This window comes from Ochotona princeps, chromosome 22 (genome assembly GCF_030435755.1).
Source record: "Ochotona princeps isolate mOchPri1 chromosome 22, mOchPri1.hap1, whole genome shotgun sequence".
Lineage (NCBI taxonomy): Eukaryota > Metazoa > Chordata > Mammalia > Lagomorpha > Ochotonidae > Ochotona > Ochotona princeps.
Genome location: NC_080853.1, coordinates 29,167,773 through 29,187,934, shown reverse-complemented (window position 1 = coordinate 29,187,934; position 20,162 = coordinate 29,167,773). Strand labels below are relative to the sequence as shown.

Below are 20,162 nucleotides of genomic sequence, written 5' to 3'. Positions count from 1 at the left end.
TATATGCAGAGGTGAGTTTTAAATGAATCATGGTACTTAATGATATGAAGTAGGGAGGTAGGTATTCATGACAAATGGTTTTATCCCACTTCCTTCTATTTTTTCAAAATAAAGTGGATTTTAACAGTGAGAGAAGAAGATCTGAATTAGGTCTGTGGTACAGAGAATAGTTGGTATCCATGAAAATAGTACTCTCATTACATAAGAGAATTCCCCTGTTTTTAGAAAGTAGCAAATAGGTAGGGGTAATTGGACAGCACAATTGCAATTAATTTAAGCAATTCAATAGAAGTTACACCTATGAGGCTATGCCAAGAAGTTTGTGGAAAAAGGACTTGAAAGATGTTTATTTTTTTTTAAAAGATTTTTTTATTTTTATTACAAAATCAGATATTCAGAGAGGAGGAGAGACAGAGAGGAAGATCTTCCGTCCGATGGTTCACTCCCCAAGTGAGCCGCAACGGCCAGTGCTGTGCCGATCCGAAGCCAGGAACCAGGAACCTCTTCTGGGCCTCCCATGTGGGTGCAGGGTCCCAAATCTTCGGGCCGTCTTCCTTTGCTTTCCCAGGCCACAAGCAGGGAGCTGAATGGGAAGTGGAGCTGCCGGGACTAGAACAGGTGCCCATATGAGATCCCGGAGCATTCAAAGCGAGGACTTTAGCCACTAGGCCACGCCACCGGGCCCGAAAGATGTTTATTTTTATACAAAAAAATCTCTCTAGTCTTGACATTATTCATGGAAATATGTATTATGTGGGAAAAGCGTACAATTTAAAAAATTGTTGCTCCAAAATAAAACATTGTAATATTATTTTCCCATGAACTTGTTGAAATAGCTACGTGTGTATGCAGATGTTTAAAGAACCTGTGGTAAACACACATACAGATGTTTGCAGAAAATATGATAAAATGATAATATGGGGAAGAATCGAGATGGAGAGTATGTGGGAATTTCTGGCATTATTTTTGTGACTTTTCTGTAAATTTGAAATACAATTTGGAGGACATTGTTTCAGGTACAACCAATCAGACCTAAAAAAAATATTGCAGGATCTTATTTGTATATGAGTTCTTTAAAGAAAGGACCAAATATACAGTGGTTACCAGGGACCAGAAGGGGTGGGGCAGGAAATGAGATACACAACAGCAGATATGTAGAATAAACAGATCTAAATGAATGTGAAACCTGAGAACTGTGCTTAACAGTATTGTGCTATAACTAGAATGTACCAACTATAATTATGGAAGATGATGCATGTTAATTTGCAGTATCTACAGGCATATCAAAACTTTGTACCTTGAATACATACAGTGTGCAAGCAAACATAATTTTGTTAGAAAAAAAAGAGTGCGACTATCTGGCAGGTAGAAACATCCTTCTATTCAAAGCTGTTATCTCCTAACAGGATAACTTGACCTGAAGGCCCATCCTAATGATGGGCTTCACTGAAGGTTTTGTTTACATACAGGTCTAATGATCTTCTAGTGCTTTAACCTGCAAAGAGGTGACGGGTCCTTTGTTTTAAAATGCCCTTGTGGGTAGGTGAGCAAACACAAATTGTTTCTGCAGTTTGACCAGACTCCATCAGGAGGATCTCTGAGCCCAAGAACACTTGCGTCTGTTTCAGACGTAGGACTGAATGTTGCTCAGAAAACTAGAGTCACTGAAGAGGCCACACGGCACCAGAGCCTTCATCAGATTGCACATGAAAGGGTTAAAAAAGAGACCCAGGGTACCCAGGGGATCTTGAGTGATGCCCTGGGCAGAAGGGTTGATGCTGGCTTTAACACAGGAACCACCAGTTCAGGCAAAGTGAACCAGAGGTAGAATGGTGGCAACGGCATAATGGAATAGTCAAAAGGGGTGGCTGGCAAGTTCCCATTGCAAACAATTGCATGCCATTAGGTAAAATCCAGGCAAGAGTCTACAAACATAACAGTCTAGAGCAAAAAGGAATAAATCCACACACTTTGGAAATAGTCTTCATATACGCCACCAGTGAGGCATTGGTAGTTGTGAAACAGGCTTGCTCATTACACCCACACTAATAGCCGATGTCAGTAGGAAGGCCAGCAAACTCCATGCTGTATTTGCTGTTAACCCATCAGCATCAATAAAACCCAGAAGAAAAATGTAGGCCATAAGCAGAATTCTGACACTTTATCCTGAATCCAGTTTCAATTGATTTGACCAACGACAGCAAATCCAGTGGTTGGCATGTAGAAATATTGCTTAGAGAGCTGGCAACACAATATGCCCAGTTTGTATTCATTCTTTAACTTATGAAGCATATTTTAGGAAACCCCCCCTTGATGAATAAACCATTAGGATAAAAATAAGAGTCAACATATGCATTACAGAGCTATCTGGTGATCCATTGTCACTAGCCAATTTGCGGCTCTTAATGACTGACACTCAAATGTACCAAAATGTCATACAGAGAAACACAAACCAAAATACCATGGATTTATTTGTACCTTCACCTAGGATTATAGACATGCTTTATTGGGGTTTTAAAATATGGCAAAACTCCTATACTAAGGACAGAATGTCAACTGTAATTGGGAGATTTACCAAAATACCAACTCAAATCCCCACCTGCAACTTGATGCTCTTACACATCAACATATGACTTGAATGTTTGTAAAAAGCAAGTTAGTCAATTTTCCAATGACCAGTTTGTTTCTCCCTGCTCTCCCACGTAGGAGGAAAGCAATAGTGAGCCATGTTCTCTTATTCTTTGATGAACCCTACTTCTCCTGAGGTCAGTCCAGTCTAACTTTCAAAGGCATGGCTTCCTGAAGTGGGAAATATCCAGCTACCTTGGAGGGAGTCCCTCAAATTTGCTTCTAAATTCTGAGTTACTGTTTCCTACAAATGAATGCAAATTCCTCCATTCAAAATTGCTCTTAAGACATCCGGTACTAGTAATTGATCTATTTAAAAATTATTAACCAGCATGCACTGGGAATTCAGAAAAAGGCTGCTGTCTGAAGGGTTGAGATGGGCGCCTGTCTTTCCTTTCTCCTCCTACTCTTTAAATCAAGATGAATGGTCAACACTCAGGATGGTTTTTTGGACACACCCATTCCTAGTTGGCTGATGGGCTGGTTCTGATTCTTGGCAGTGCATCCTGTATTGTCTGAAAGACTTTCAGTGATGCAACTGTTACAGATTAAATGCTGGGATAGCAAGTTTGAAGAGAGCGAGCTGGAAGGAAGATACCATGCTGATTCATTTTGAACTGGTGCTCATGCATTGCTGGGAGATTGGTCGGGATACGGCTGTTGTGCTACTCACTGAACAGCAAAGACTCACGGGGAAAAGGACCAGGTAGGCTGAATTTGGACATGCTGTGTCTCAACAAGACACACGCTCTCAGGCTGGTGCACACGGCCAAGCTGTCTTGCTGCTTTGGTCTTGCGTGCTTCTGTTCATCTTCCCTAGACCACCCCATATTCATTAAATAACCTCATGTAATTCTACAAGCCCTGATGTGGGAGAGCACTGTGCTCACCAAGCAGAACATCTCCAATGTTGTCACGGCATCTGTGACACTGTGAACAGCTGTGATGATCTTACCAGCACCTGTGGAAGTCCCGGGTTCTCAGGTACTCTCTCTAAACCCCAGTGCTCGTTCTGCGATAGAGAATATTTAGCCAGCAACTTCCTCAGTTCAGTTTAAAGAATCTTTTATAATCCTCACATGATGGAGGTTGCTGATATGGAAGAAATGACCAATTCTCCCAGGGAAAGTTGATTTTAAAAACTTCCGGAGAAAAGGTGGTACACTGAATGGATTTCCAATACAGAATGGGAGCTGCCACTATGGCATGAAGGCAAGAGCAAACAACATCAGAGAAGCTTAAAAATGCTTCTCCGAAATCCCTCCAAAATACCCATGGGGAGGGAGCCAGACTCCATTCTGTGGAAGATGTGGGGCCAGAGTAGTGCACTCATGCTTGGGCCAGTGACCTTCCCACAGGCTACCCCTTGGGGCCTTGATCACTTGGGTCTGGTGCCAGTCTAGTGGCTAAAGTCCTCACATTGCACACACTGGGATCCCATCTAGGCACTGGTTCATATCATGGCAGCCCCACTTCTCATCCAGCTCCCTACTTGTGGCCTGGGAAAGCAGTCAAAGACAGCCTAAAGCTTTGGGACCCTGCACCCATGTGGGAGACCTGGTAAAGCTCCTGGTTCCTGGCTTCGGATCAGCTCAGCTCAGCTCAGTTTAGCTCTGGTCATTGCAGCCACTTAGGGAGTGAATCAGCAGATGGGAAGACTTCCTCTCTGTTTCTCCTCTTCTCTATATATCTGACTTTCCAATAAAAATAAGCATTTTTTTAAAAAATTCAATCACTTTTAGGTAAAAACAAATCTGACAAATGATTATGCTCATGTTTCATATCTTAGGTGTCAGCTTCCTTTTCTGCTCCAACTTCCACATTTAGCTCCACCCCTACCCCCACGCCCATCCCAAGTCTTGTGTCAAACTGACTGTGCTAGAATCCTCACTTTATTCTGCCTTCTGACAGCCACAGAGATCAATGAACTGTGGTTAGAAAAGAAAGGAGAAGCAAGCCCCTGTTCCATGTCCATGTGGCCTGTCCAGAATGCCAGGGATTGACTGAATCCCATCCATGCTATTCCTCCCACTGCAATCCTAGCCACAACTCGGTCCTGCCACGATGCCAAGGATGGCATCTTTCCGCAGGTGCATTTTCCTGTTCTTTCAAGTACAGCATTTACAGGGAACTCTCCCAATAATAAAGTAGAATGCATGATACTGTGTAATTGTAAGTTTTCTCATAGCTGTATCTAAGAGTTTAAGAAGTAAATTTAAGAACATGTTCTGTTTAACATGATATATCAAAAATATTATTATGAAACATGTATTCCACATAAGAAATGTTAGTGGATTATTTTACATTCTTGCTGCTAACCAAGCCTTTAAAATTGCTGTTGCACCAAGTCTTCAAAATACAGTGTATAGTTTTTACTTAGAGCACAACTCAATTCAGATTGAGATGTTAATGTGAAATACAATCCTGTATTTGAAGTTGTGTTGGTTGGAAATATTTGGTGGTACTTTAGTTATAAAAAGTAAATGAAGTGAATGAAAATTACATTAAAGTTGGGGAGGGTTTGGGGAGGGGCGGGGGGAATCCCAGTGCATAAAAAAATGTGTCACATAATGCAATGAAATTAATAAAAAAATTACATTAAAGTTTAACTTAAGATGAACTAAGGCTATCGCTGGTGGCTGTTCTACAGAGAAGTGCACAACTAGAAATCTCAGGGATATACACAGGAAACACAGAAAACATCCACAGTTTCAGAAAGCACCAAAGAGGAAGCAGAAGAAAGGACAGAGAAAGGTCACAAAAATGGACTTTGAAGTTAGGCTGCATTATCTCTGTAGTTTATTATCTGACCTTCATTAAGCTTCGATTTTCTTATCTGGAAAATAGTAAGACTTGCATTATCAGCCTTCTACGATTAAATGAAGTAACTTAAACAGCAGGGTGAGTTCACTATCTAGTACGTTCCAAAGGTATAACTGGTTTTATTGGTCCTGGTGAAAGTCACGAGATCTGCTTGCATTTAGGTGTGGTGAACGTCAGAGAGAGGGAGAGGGAGAGATGGTTAGAAGGGAAAGCATTTGTGGCATTGGAAATTTTTTATTGCATTTTAAGAACATATAGAAAAAAATCCCTAATCATAAGTAAAATGAACTGGAAACACACTTGCGTAACCAGTCTCCAGCTCCAGAAACAGAATGTTAAGAGGACTTCAAAACCATGTCCACAGTCATAACAAAAGGAACAGCCATCCTGATTCCCCAAGGCAGAGACCGACTTTGTGTGTGTGTGTGTGTGTGTGTGTGTGTGTGTGAGCTTTACACCCGTCAGTTCATTCAGCCTCTACTCTTGAATGACTTTTCCCATATCCGCATTGCTGGGTGGCCCATCAGTCTTTCTTCTCACTGCTGTCTTTAGTTATTTAAATATTCCACAGTGTGGTCTCACATTCTTATTCACTGTGAATGAAAAACATTTGGATTGTTTCTAAACTGGGGACAGATGCTTTCCACACCTAGCCTTGTGCAGGTCTGTTGGTGATGGCTACACACTTGAATTTGACTTTTTCATGTTGTGTTATTAGAAAAACACATGGCTCACTCCTTGCCTGATTTTTCTGAACAGGTACCCTGGATAAGCATAAAGAACTGGAGGAACTTGTGGCTAAATTTCTGAATGTCGAAGCAGCTATGGTCTTTGGAATGGGATTTGCAACTAATTCAATGAATATCCCTGTACTAGTAGGAAAGGTAAGCACCCGTTAGTTATTCTCTAATGTGTCACTCTATCATTGAGAACTCTGAGAATGTTCTTTGTTGCAGGTTTGGCTGAAAGGATCATTTTTTTAGGGAGAAGCTGATTACAAAACAAAGCTTGAAATAAAGGCTCCAGCTGAGTCCAGCTGATTTTCTCATCATATTTCTTCTTAGAGAACTGTAGCTCTCCATATGGGTCATATTTCCCCTACAATGACAGTTCAGCAAAAGCAAAGAGTTAGGCACTTCAGTCTCATTTGCAACACAGTCGTTACTCATTAAGCATTTATTAGGACACAATATCTATTCAGTAAACCATTTGTTGAGAATACAGGTCCGGAAATGAGGCAAGACACGGGCCATGGAGTGTCTTGCTCCTGCGTGTGTATGCGGTTTGCGGTCTCCTGGGAAAGTAAGACACTAAGACAGAATGGGTATCGTAGGAAAGGGAGCCACACCCATGAGCAAGGAAAAATAGTTGTCCTGAACTCTTCTTTGAGAACCCTGGTGGTCCCTGTGGACCCTGGGTGATGAGAGAGAAGCATTTTACAAAAGATGGATTGCCACAAGTAAAAGAGGCTTGAAAGAACTGTAGCATGTTGGTGCTAAGAGTCTAAAGGTGACAGCAGGTGTGAAAATGCAAACAGAAGAACAAACAAAATCTTACGGTATAAGGCACAGCAAAGTGTCAGAAATCAGTTCACTCATTGTAAGTACGCTGATCAAATTTATATCTTTAAAAACTTGACACAGGATGACAACCTACAATGATACAGTGTAGGGGTCTAATGTGGAATCTTAAGGTGGATTCTACATTGAAAAAAAAAACAAAAAATTATTTCTATAAAAGACGTTAAGATATTGTTTTTTTTAAAAAAACTGAAACATTTGTCTCACCCGCCTACCTCTGCGTCTGGACCCTCTCCACCCTGATCAGAGGCTCCACATGGGCATGCATCCCTTTCAATTTAATGAACAAGATTAAGAATAGCATTCACAAATTAGGACGACCTTATTGACAGTTGAGGGAAGCTCTTGCTGTTCCCACAATGGGTTTTCTCTTCATTTGGCTGACTGGCTGCATGCTGTGTCTCTGTTTTCTGCACAGGGATGCCTCATTTTAAGTGATGAATTAAACCACACATCTGTGGTGCTTGGGGCCCGACTCTCCGGTGCTATCATAAGGCCCTTCAAACACAACAGTGAGTATCAATACAATTATCCAACATGTCCAGCTTGTCCCTACCAAAAAATAAGCATTATTAATGGGACTTTTTCCTTGCTGTTGCAACTGGGAACTTGGCCTAATGAAACGCAATTATGTTTGTATTCGCTACTAGCTTGTTAAATTCTGGTGACCTGGAACAAATGGTTGAAATGAATTACACAAGCAGATTTCTAAGTGCAAGCAAAATGCGTTGGTGGCACTGTTAGTGGTCATGCTGTGTGGCTTTTGGAGTCATGATTGCTCTCTTGGAATTGTCATTTAATGCTAAGAAGTGTTACACAACTCTTCCTTCTCTCGGTACTGCGTCCTTAGGGAAGTCTAAAGATTTGTTTAAGCCTTTTTGTTACAGTCAGGTACACAATGAGCTTGTTCCTTGGATTAATACCTCCTTGCACAGTCCTCACTCTCAAAAGGCTGAGATGTTGCGCCCTAAAAGCAGCTGCTGAACTTCACTGAAATCTTCTTGTGGGGTTATCTGATGGAGTGGAGGTGACAGGGGCTCTGTTTCAGAGAGGTGAGGAGGCAGCCTGAAGCATGCTAGGGAATAATTTGCAGGAGGTGGAAAAGATACTTGAGTTCTCTCGTCTGACTCTCCTGATGGCTTGGGTCACTTTATGTGGGCTGTTTAGCCCTGCTTGCATTCAGTGGCTGTGAAATGATTGGTTGAACTGTGCGATGTATAAGGACCTCCTATTTCAAAGATTCTGATCTGGTTCCTCTTTGTCATTGGACATCTCTCTTTCTTGGTACATGCACATGTGCACACGCATACACAGCAAAGGCCCCTCTTCCTTCTCACCATCTTCCTCCCCTGCCTTCCCTCCCCATCACATTTCCCTAAAATAACTGTGCCTTGTGAGAAGCAGATTACATCTTCCCCTGTGGTCCACCAGCCTTCTCCAGCCCCAATCCTTGTTAATTCGCTGGAAGATGAAAGTGAGAGCAAAGAGTGATGTGCTCGCCTCGCAACAATCTCAAGTCAATCTCTGGGGGACGGAGGAAAACGCGCAAGGCTGTTCTCCAGTGAACCTTCTTTTTGACCTTCTGGAGTTATTCAAATAAAAGACCCCCTGATCTCCCTGAATGGACTAAGGTCTAAGCAAGCCTTTGCCAAACCATTTCACACCTGTGTAAAGGTGAATCATTGGAATGAGGTTCAGGGCCAGCCCCTGCAGAACAACACTGGGGGATCACTCAGTGCTAATCCCAAAGAACCCACAGATCTCAACAGTTTGGCAACAGATACTCAATCTTGGCTTTAAACTTGGATAAACCAACTTAAACTCTTTCAGCTCTGTATATTACTGCCTTCCACATGCAGACTCAGATTACACTGGTAGTACTGGTCATTGATACTTGGAGTACTCTTCACTGAGTTCACCAGCAAGCAATTTTATGAAGGGCCCACAGGCCTTTGATATTGGCCGCACTGTGCTACATTCTCTGATTCTTTAGCATGAGAGATGCCTGGTGGCCAAAGGTCCTGTTGACAGGAGAAAGGATATACAGTTGAAAAGTGTTCCAGTGTAGTTTCATCCAGGTAAATGTTTAAACATGATAAACTCACTTCCTGAAGGAGACACAGTCACACTGTTATCTCTATGAAGCAATCCAACTGGATGACTGTCCATGCTAATCTCCCACTTCTTAATTTTCCTGAGGGGAGCAGCCTGTGGTGCTTGTCACACAATAGACTCATCCAGAAAACATCCAGGCAAGATCAAAGACTGTGCCTACCTCCAAACCAAGTGAATCTAGATACCTGGCTTGGGACTAAGATATCTACTTTTTTTTTTTCAGAGTTCCCCTTATGATTATGAGGGGAAATGAAACCTGGAATTTTATTTCCTTCATTTTTAATCTAAGTTATACTTGGATCTTGCCAATGTGCCCAGGGTTGATCACTAGACACACACTACCATATTAACAGTTGTCACTCTTCCTCTTACCATTTTATCACAGTCCCAGTCCACGGTTGACAAAGATTATGGCTAGATCATTGATCCCTAGAGATGCAGAATACAGACTTGTATGTTTAGGCAGCCATGTAAAATCAGCATGAAACCAACTCAGAGACTCGGTGAATGCTAACTCAATCCTTGTTGCAGCGTCCTGTATGCTTTGGCTTCAAGCTTATAGGGAGAGAGTTATCCATGATGGTGGTTAGTTAGCCCCATCTACCAGTACCTCTCCCCCGTGTAGTCCACTCCTGAACCAGGGGACCCTGTATCAGCATTGGCATGTGTGGTCAGAAGAACACAGGAAGACACAATGAGCCAGTTAGGGGCATAGAACTCAACCTAGGTGTGTGTATGTGCAGTGTGTGTAGGCATGTTTCTGCATACAAACACACTAACACAAATAAGCACAAACAGAGAGTAACAGAGATGACTAGGATAGCAGAGAAAATGGGGTACAGTGTCCATAGATTAACCTGGGCAAAATCTATGAGACTGCTGTTTATAGTGTTACTCACGCAGTTTCTTTCAGTGAAGTGTGAAATTACTTACAAATAAATTATTATTTTAAAGGTTTCATTCTTAACTAAAATTATAATCCAAGAGTTAAGTTTTGACACAAGAAATTTAGACCAACGGTTAAGACCCTTATATGCTATATCAGAGAGCTGGGTCTCATTCCCAGTTCCTGCGCCTAACTGCATTCCTGGGAATGCAGACCTCAGGAGGCAACAGTGAGAGCTCCGGTTGCTGAGCGGCTGGCACCCCCCAGGGAGACTGGCTTTGAGTTCCTGACTCTTGACCTTAGCTGCGCTCAGTGCTGCCACCTGGAGCATTTTTAGGGACATGAACCAACCAGCAAGTGGGAGCTGTCTTCTCCCTTCCTGAAGCCCCTTCCCTCCACTCCACTCCTCCCCTTTCATTACCTCTGCTTCCCTCACTTCTTGCCATTAAGATCACTCAATAATTTTTAAAAATCATTTGTAGTAAGAATTAAATCTAAAACTCTTTAAGACTCAGTAACTTACTGCTCCTACCCTCCCTTGGTACATCTGGTAGTTGATACTTAGTCTTTATTGTGACAATAAATGGTAGTTGTAATTATTTTAGACCTGCCTCGAACACTGAAAATACAGTCTGTGCTGGACACTGAGTCAGTGGCCTTTTCTTATGACTCAGCTCTGTTGAAAATTCCATGAATTAGGAGTTCACCAATGAGGAAGTTCAGGATTAAGCAACTTGTCTGAGATGGTACAATTGTTCAGTCATAAGTCCTGGAACTGTATAAATGCTGTTCTTTGCAACTCATTAGGAACTATGTGCAGTCAGGGCCAGAGTCTACCGTCCCATCCACAGGGAGGTTAGCGTTGTCTGCCTCTCCAGACCTCTGCAGTCACGGCCACCCCTCAGAGTGTGCCCATGTGCTGTGAATGCTGTGATACAAGGCACAGGGTACTGAGGTTACAGGAGTTCAAATTGCCCATCAAATAACTGAAACAGATTATCCATTGGATCTAGTGTAATTATAAGGAATCTTAGATTTATTTATCTTTGTGGGAAAGTCAGAGATACAGAGAGGAGGAGACAGAGAGGAAGATCTTCCGTTCATTGATTCACTCCCCAAGTGGCCGCAACGGCAGGAGCTGAGCCGATCTGAACCAAAGCCATGAGCCTATTCAGGTCTCCCACGTGGGTGCAGGGTCCCATGGCTTTGGGCCATCCTTGACTGTTTTCCCAGGCCACAAGCAGGGAGCTGGATGGGAAGCAGGGCCACCAGGATTAGAACTGGCACCCATATGGGAGCCTGGTGTGTGAAAGACCAAGACTTTAACCACTAGGCTACTGTGCTAGGGCCATACGGATTCTTAAGTGTGGAAAATGGAAGGAAAAAAGTAAGTGCTATAGTGATGCAAGGTGTGAGAGTTCTACACAGCCGTCGCCGGGCTTGGAGTTGGAAGAGGAACATCAGAAGCTTCTTCAACTAGAGAAAGCAAGGAAGCAGAAGTTCCCCTCTGGCTTCCAGAAGGGAACACAGTGTGGCCAACACCTGGATTCACTGCATGCATTCGCGTTTCTGGATGAGAGCTCCAGAAGTGCAAGTGGCCACTTCGAGTTGACTTCAAGAGGCTGTGTGTGCCAACTTCACACAGCAGCGGCACACTCTGTCTCAAATACCAAAAAGCCTTTGATCTCACTTGCCGACATGCTTCTCCCCACTTTGAAGCATTCACATATTCTCCCAGCTATGGTGTTTACTGCCTGAAAGAGTCACCTTTGAGAGCAAGCTTATGTTCAGTGTCCTCTGACTTCCTGATGAGTGCTGGAAATGAGAAGGTCTACGGAGAGTGCAGGAATGAGGTGACACTGCCTCCCGCGGGGCATCAGGTGCTGCTGGCCGTCTCCGCGGAGCTTCTCTTCCCAGGATAACGTTGAGCACTTGACGGTACCACGTGATAGGGTGCCCACACAGATTGCAGTCATAATACGGAGATTGCTCAAAGATACACAGATGGCAAATTGCCTTCCTGTGCATGGATGACACACACAACCAGTTTAGATGAAAACTAGTAACTTGTAAAGCAGGTTCTTAAGGATGGCCACCTACACCAGAATGTTCTGGAACACTGGGGTTATGGGATTTTATGCAACTCCAGACTAGTTTTGCTTCCTTGTTAATTCAGTGTGTCACGTCTTCTCCTTAGCCCTCAGCAATATTCCTTTGACTATGGCAGGAGAGGTGTTCTGTATTTATGGAATGCCAGTGGATCCCCCTTTCATTTTTAGGGCTACTGAAAATTAGAATTCTAGGCCCTTGAACTTTTAGGGTAGAAAAAAATATATATATCTAAGGAAGGGTTTAATCTACTCAGATCATAGTAAATTCTCTGTGGACTTGGCTACTAATTCCAAATTTATCATTCATCTCTCTCTCTCTCTCTCTCTCTCTCTCTCTCTCTCTCTCTCTCTCCCTTCCTCCCTGTCTCATGAAATTAAAGAAAACTAGACAGGATTCAAAAGGGGGAAAAACTCAAAACAGTCAAAGGATATTACTAACAATTCAAAAGTAGGGAGCAGAACCTTCCCGAACAGTAAATGTGGACAGTGGCTGGATCAGAGGTATCATGTGTTCGGCATTCACTCGTGCCGACATTACATTAAACTACCCACATCATTAGTACACTGAGTTTTTACAACAACCCAGGTAACTTTATGAAAGAGGATACTTAAACCCAAAGCCATTGAGTGACCTGGCCAAGGTCCCACAGATGATGAACACTGGAAATTAACATCCCAACTGAAGTCTGTGGCTTTTGTCTTGGTTGGTTTGTCGCCGCCGCAGCAGACCCTAAGATAAGGATTTAGGCGCAGGTGCAGGTCGCTTATTCAGGAAGTCCTCTACGGGAGGTGAGTCAGAGAGACGGAAAAGGAGGCAAGCCAGGAAGAGGGTGTTATCCATAGTTACCACAACTGGATTTCAACCCCCCAGGAAATTCTGGGTGCTGGTCAGCATCTTGGTGGTACCCCACCCAAGAAGTGAGCAACTGGGGTGTTTGATCCTCAAATCCCAGTGTGATGAACTGAGGGCAACTCCTCAGTAAGGCCAGTACGTTCCCACAGCCAGGAAAAGGACAAAGAGTGGCTTCTGTCTGTAATGAACAGCTTGAATAGGGGGATACATGAACAGCACACAGAGCATTTGCTAACATTCTTGACATATGCTGGGCTAGCTGCAGTGCCCAGAAAGCTGTGGTCCCTCGTGCTTAAAAATGAATCCATTATGATGAGCCATGGTGCCCTTAACTGGTGGCAGCTATGGCGTCTCATTGGCCAAGCATGAAAAATCTCTGCATTTTCTACTGTGGGAAACTTCAGGGACATGGGCCATCCTTAGGTTGCCTTGACAGCTCACAGGGTGTTACAAAAGAGTGTCTCCAGCCACTCCCTAACTAAGCCCCAGGAGCCGATTTCAACACAGGGCAACAGGTTTGTTCCCTGCTTGTGACACTGGTGCACTCAGAGGAAGCAAGCAGGAACCTGCACTCAAGAACCTGTGATAGACACACCTGGGCTGAGTGCAGGAGCACCCGGAGCCTCTTAGCACTGAGGGTGTCTTAGCCCTGAATCCACCCAGTGTATGTTATATAGATGCTAGGACAATGTTCATAAACTCTGGTGTTCCCAGGCATAGGTTTTGGTGCAAATACAGGCTCTGATTCAGTGGATGTGAGAAGGGGCCAGAGAGTTGAATGCTGACAAACTCATGCTTGTGTGCAGGAAAGGCTTATGCAACCCCAGTTCTCAAGTGGGCCACAAAGAGGAGAAGTGTCCCCAGCTCGGGGTGCCGCCTTGCGCTCAGAGGTCCAGGCAGGCCAAGAATTTGGAGTGTGTTAAGGAAGAAAGTGGAGAGGAAGAACCAAGATTGTACCTAGCAGCAAAAGAAAAGCTCAGAGGAGGAAAGACAAAGAGGCCGGCGTCAGTGGGAAAACACTGCACACCCTAAAAGGTCGTTCGGAAAATCTCTCGAGCCACGGCCCTTAAACCTGAAGGCACTGCACGGGCCCCAAGACAGAGTGCTACACAGACAGACACGGCGATGCCATGACGGTAAACCGAATGGAGCCTTTGCTGTAAGGAGCCTTTCCATGGATCCACTCGTTTTAGCCTCACAGGCATGCAACAGGCAGCTGCTGTTTTCACCCCCTTCATACAGATAAAGAAATAGAGGCACAGATTAATGAGGTGACCCTCTCGAGGCACAAAGCCAAGCAAAAGCACAGAAGGAATTTCATCCTAAGGACTCGGACTCTAGAATCCCTGTTTTTGCAGTAAGATGCTGTTTTTTTCTGCCCTTCCTGGCTGGTTGTACCCTTTGCTGCCCCCTGGTGGGTAATGATGCAAGCACTATTTAGCAGCATCTGTTTCTTGTGTCTCTGCCCCAGGGCAGCAGGTGGGGTTCAGGGATGCTGCCAGCATCCTGCTGCCTGGGACCCCCGACAACTGCGTTTCCATATTATTCCTGTACTGAGCACATCCACTCAGGAGATCCAACCTCAGTGCTTTGTCTACTCCTGCATGGTCCCTGAGGGTCAGAGCCCAAGATGCAAGGGACACTCTGTACTCACATTCTAGGTTCAGCCATTCGACTCATGTCCCAAAGTTTACCTGCCTCCCCCCTATGCAGGGTAAGCAGGCCTTGCCCCTAACACCTTCCTCATCCTCATATCTGGCCCAGGTCATCTGCTCCTACTGATTTTTGCACTTTCCCCAGAGACCCATCAAAAACCACGCAACGCTTCTCTGTATCCTGGTGTTTATAGATGCATGAAGAAAGCCCGGAGGACAGCATTTGCGCAGTCTCCTCTGGAGGCCCCGGATGTTCAGTGTGCAACAACGCCCTTGGTGATCACATGAGGAAGAGACGCCATACTTGCTATTCCTTGCCGAACCTGGCCATGATGGCTTTACCCCCCTCCCCCCACACACACCCCACCCTTGCGAAGACAGCACAGTCTTTCTCATCACCCTCTTTAAAATGGGAATGACTACTTTAGCATGATTCCGCAGGTTTTTACATACTTAAAACTTAATATTTTACATTTTGACTAAATTTTAATGGATGAAACAAGATAAAACCTGGAAGCAGGGAAACGGAAACAGTAAACTACAGCACCTGCCATCCACCCATCTTTGCATTTATGAAACATCCGGGACGTCTGTTGAGTGTCTACCAGGCAAAGGCATGGGAAAATATTTTTAGTGAGCAACCCATAGAGTGGGGAACAAAAGTGTGCCTTTCAAAGTGATTACAGTGGCGGGCCTAGGGGTTGACACTCAACTCCACATCAGAATGCCTGGCTCTGGCTACCAACTCCAGAGTCCTGCGAATGCAAACCCTAAGAGGCAGTGGTGATGGTCTGACTCATTCATTCCTGCCACCCAAAAGGGGGACAAGGGACAGCAGATGGGATAACTCTCTATCAACATTTTAAATGTTTTTAAAAATAAACAGAGTTGCAGGTAACTTCCGCAAACTACCACCCACACCCGGAAGCAAATGTAAAGTGGAGACCCAAGTTCCAGCCTCAACAGCCTTGGGTTCCTGGGTCCAGAGACGGATGGAGCACACTGAGTCACAGGCCAGGAGGGACGATCTGCTGTCCAACCGGAGCTTCCAGAGGCAGCGCAGGTGCAGGAGAGACGAGGGAGGAGGAAGCCGAGTGGAAGCTGCAGTGTTGCCGCTCTCACAGAACGGAAAAGCAGAACCAAGTGAGCTTAAGGACAGCACCCTTGGGATACGCTTAGCTACATGCTTCTCAGAAGATGCTGGCTCTCTTGTTTCCGCATGCCCTCTTTTTCTAAGATCCTAGCTCTGGCTCTCCCAGACACAGAAGGCTTGCTGCTACCATTGGGACTTGGAAGTTGGGGGCAGAGTCAGGCTTGCCAAGCACATCTTCACCCACACCTGCTTGAAGCTTTTGACCCCAAGTTAGATTATCCCAAGTGCTCGGCGATTCAAAGACCCAGGTAATGATGCCTGCAGAGCCAAGACCCGCTGCCTGCCCACCAGCCACCAGGTCAGAGCCCCCAAGCTCAAAGCCTTCTTTTTTTTTCCTTTATTCTCTTATGAAAGATTTACTTGAAAGTCAGAGTGACACAGAGAGAGTATCTTTCGTTTGCTGGTTCACTCCCCAAATGGTCACAACAGGCAGGGAAGGGCCAGGTGCCAGGAACTTCATGAGGGTCTTCCGTGTGCGTGGTGGAGGTCCAAGTACTTGGGTCCTGTTCTGCCTCCTCAGGCGCATTGGCAGCATTCCAAAATGGAATGCCAGAGTCACGGGCGGCAGCTTAACTGGCTGCACCACAACAGCGGCCTCTGTGCTGCTCACCTTGACATCCAGCTGTTCCTGACACCGTCCACTCCACCTCCTCACTGATGATTCAGACTTAGAGCAAGCAGCCTGTAAGGCTGGGCTGATAGATTTGCGCTAATCACCAATGCTTAGTATGCCATGACAGCTTTGACACAACTTAACAGTGTATGTGTGAGCACATATACACGCACACACTGTGAGCCTTGATGGCACCAATTAGAGCATTTTTTTTTAAAGATTTATTTATTTTTCTCGGAAAGGAAGAACTCCAAACAGAAGGGGAGACAAAGAGAAAGTTCTTTGACCCACTGGTCCACTCCCCAAGTGGCCACAAGGGCTAGAGCTGCGCCGATCCGAAACCAGGAGCCAGGAGCTTCTTCCGGGTCTCCCACGCAGGTGCAGAGTCCCAAGGCTTTGGGCCATCCTCCATTACTTTCCCAGGCCACAAGCAGGGAGCTGTAGCAGCCGGGACACGAACTAGTACCCATATGGGATGTTGGTGCTTGCAGGCGGAGGATCAGTCAGCTGAATCATCGTGTCAGCCCCCAGGTTTATTATTTTAGTTTGTTCTCCATGCCTCTGGGATTTCTTACAAGCCAATATGAACCCGTTTACTCAAGGTCACTTGTTTTATTTTGAATGTACAGCTAGTGTTAGGCTGCTCATTTGAAAAATACGAAAGCTTAATAACCATTGCTCCTACTTCTCAGAGTTGCCATGAGGAATCACATCATGTGAGCACGCATGCTTTAAGCAGCCGCACTACTGCAAATGTTAGCATGGGGCTTGCTGAAGGAGCAGATTCCCACCAGGACTAAAAAACATGTGCTACAATGCTGTGGGTCTTTGGGTTTGAGAGTCACAAGGCTGTAGCCTGGCAGAGCAAAATTCAGACAGAAAGCTTCCCGGAGGCGGGAACAGGTGCACGGCCCATGCTGAGAGCAGCCCTCCCTCTCCCTGGCTGACCTCTGGGCCTCTAACAGGATCGGTGAATTCCATCCTCCCAGCAGGGAAAGGACGGCCCACCCATTGTTCCCCACCACCCATGGACTGGGGGGTTGGCTGAAGCCCACCCACAGCCTCTAAGGCCACCCAGTCAGAAACGAGGTCCCCCCTGGGAGGGTGCTGGGCGTCCGCTTGCCTCCATCCGCTTGCACCCCGCACAAAACTTGATTTTATGCCTTGCTGGTCATTAAAAGAACAGAAAGTTCTCTTTAGCATCCATGGTGTTTCTCTTACAACCAAGTGAAGACGAATGCTGTGATGTGCTTTTTGCACATTCTTGCTGCAAAATCTTCTGGACTTACAGATCTGTTTCAAAACCTTAAAACATTTACTTCAAGGTGATTGTTATTTAGGTTCACCGGAGCCAGGCTCATCCAATGTCCATCTATGCAGAGATGTACAGATCCCAGGGCGCAGGTGGGAAGACATTCTTAAAACAGGAATCTTTACCTCTATTGCATCCAGAGGCTACGAACTGGCAGATTGTATAAAAGGCTGATGGGTTCGCCCCATCCTATGATTCCCTTCAACATTTTAGAAACTCAAGCTAGAGGGGGAAAGGAAGACTTACATACCAGTACAAGTGACGATTTACTGCCCCTAAAACAATCCCCACGGAGACAGCGGCCTTTTGCTTCCTTGGCCGCCATCTAGTGGGCAATGTTGGAATGTCCCTAAAACCAGTTCCCAGAAACATTCAGATTTCAGCCAATCTTATAATTTAAAAAACAGTGGATTGAGAAACATTACAGCCATGAGGCAGTTCTCCCTCGTAGCTCTTACACTTATCACAAAGTGGTGTTTATTCCCTTCCCTGTTGTCTGGTGTGCATTCATTCTCCGTAGAAGTAAAACTGAATTGTTCAATATTAAAGTAGCCCTTGGTACTGGGACCAGAATAGAGAAGATACGGCCCTTACCTTCTATGGAGGACAGTTATAAAAGCAAATAATGAATTCTGTGATGATGGCTTAGCAGATGCATCAAAGGGACATGTGGGACAAGGAGCAGAAAACTCAGCTCTCCCACCTGAGACCCCCTGAGTCGACCTGAGTGATGAGAGAGCTCCCCAGACACAGCGTGGAAACGGCGCCCGGGAGCGCTGTGTGCTGCGAGCTCTCTCCCTCGGAGAGCACTTTCAGTGACATCTTTATGTCCTGGTGAACATGATAAAACAGCCATGACAGGCATTCAGTAGCATCTCTAACTTTTAAAAATTAAAATTGAATTCTAGGCCTGAAATGTTGCTTCTTCAGATTCTTGGAGAAGGAAAACCTAAGAAATACAGCAAACTTAAAACACAGACAGACAGATCTGTACCATTTCTCTCCCTCTTCATCTCTCTCTCTCTCTCTCTCCTTCTCTCTCTCTCTCGACTTTACAAACTAAAAACAGAGTAACTCCCTCTGCCATTAGCCACCAGACAGCTGGGGTAGGAGGCAGCCCTTGCAGAGGATCTGCCACCCAAGTGCAGTCGTCAGTCTGACTCCGGATGAAACCAGCTGTAACCAGATGGGAGCCTATCTGCTTGGCATGTCTCCTGCCCTTTTCTGCCTCACCATGGAAGTTGAGAAGGACAATCGCTCTCATGCAGGACAGGAAAAGGTGGTAATCCCAAGCGCAGATCACGGTACAAACTTCATCGGCTCAGATCCTGAATCAGTCATTTAGGATCACAGGCCTCCAATAATTCACCCAACTCCTATATGTCTCAGGCATAAAATGGAGAATAGCACTGGTACCTCTTCTAGAAGGTTCTTCTGAGATCAAATGAAGTATGGCTAAATATAAAAAAAAAAAAAACAGAAAAGGAGCTTGACCAACAGATAACACAAAATAACTGAAATATTATTACTGTTGGCAGGAATCCTTTAACTAGTGTGCATTGCCCCGTTGTTTTCAAGTATGAAAACAACTGAAGTTGGGGCATGTAAAAAAAGTCACAGTCCAAACTGCAGAAAGACTGTGATTTCAAGGCTGCTGCCCTGGGCAACCTCCGCCAAACTCTAAACAGTTGTATCTCTAAGAGTGCATGTGCACCTGATAGCAAAATCCCAGCCAAAGAGATGCATTTGATGCAGAATTTCAATCTCTTGGGCAAAGACTTGTGAGAGCCTTGGAAACCATCTACCTTCGGGGAGAGCTTGCTCTGTTCATCCTGTCGGAGTCCAGCTTTACTAAGAAATACACTCTTTGGTAGTTTCTGATTGGTTTTGCCCACTGAAGCTTTCGGTCTGAACATAAGCGTAAAAAATAATAATATTAATAATAATCTGATGCCTCCTGAAGGAAGCAAGCAAGCATGCGAGGGAAAAAAAAACCCTCTCGTGACCCAGCTTGCCTTTCCCCTTGGTATCATTTGCAGACATGCAAAACCTGGAGAAGCTGCTGAGAGACGCTATCATCCATGGGCAGCCTCGAACCCACAGAGCTTGGAGGAAGATTCTCATTCTCGTGGAAGGCATCTACAGGTATGAAACTGGCGACCGCACAGTAGCATACAGCAGCTGACGCTTGGGAAAGGATGCCCTCTCCTAGCTTCCTGGAGGAACAGGTTAGAGATGGCTGTTGCTGAGGGGGCGGAGCTGGGCCTGAGTTCACCTGGGTTATGACAGCTTGGCATCCTGCATGCTGGAGAGGGCTTCCTCAAGAGATCTCCTCACAAGAGATCGTGTCAATCCTTTGTCTTACTGTCCAGATACCCCAGTGTGGTCCTTGCTTTTATGTCCGTAGTAAATATTTCCATGGGGGACCCAGAG

General features: G+C 45.0%; 1 protein-coding gene across 1 annotated transcript in view; it reads left to right on the top strand.

Moving 5' to 3' along the window:
• Nucleotides 1-20,162, top strand: part of SPTLC3 (serine palmitoyltransferase long chain base subunit 3) — a 118,305-nt gene that overhangs the window by 52,924 nt on the left and 45,219 nt on the right. The window contains exons 5-7 of the mRNA XM_058679697.1: nt 6,211-6,335; nt 7,450-7,543; nt 19,769-19,874. Of these exons, the coding sequence (XP_058535680.1) occupies nt 6,211-6,335; nt 7,450-7,543; nt 19,769-19,874 (325 nt within the window). The remainder of the gene's footprint in view (nt 1-6,210; nt 6,336-7,449; nt 7,544-19,768; nt 19,875-20,162) is intronic.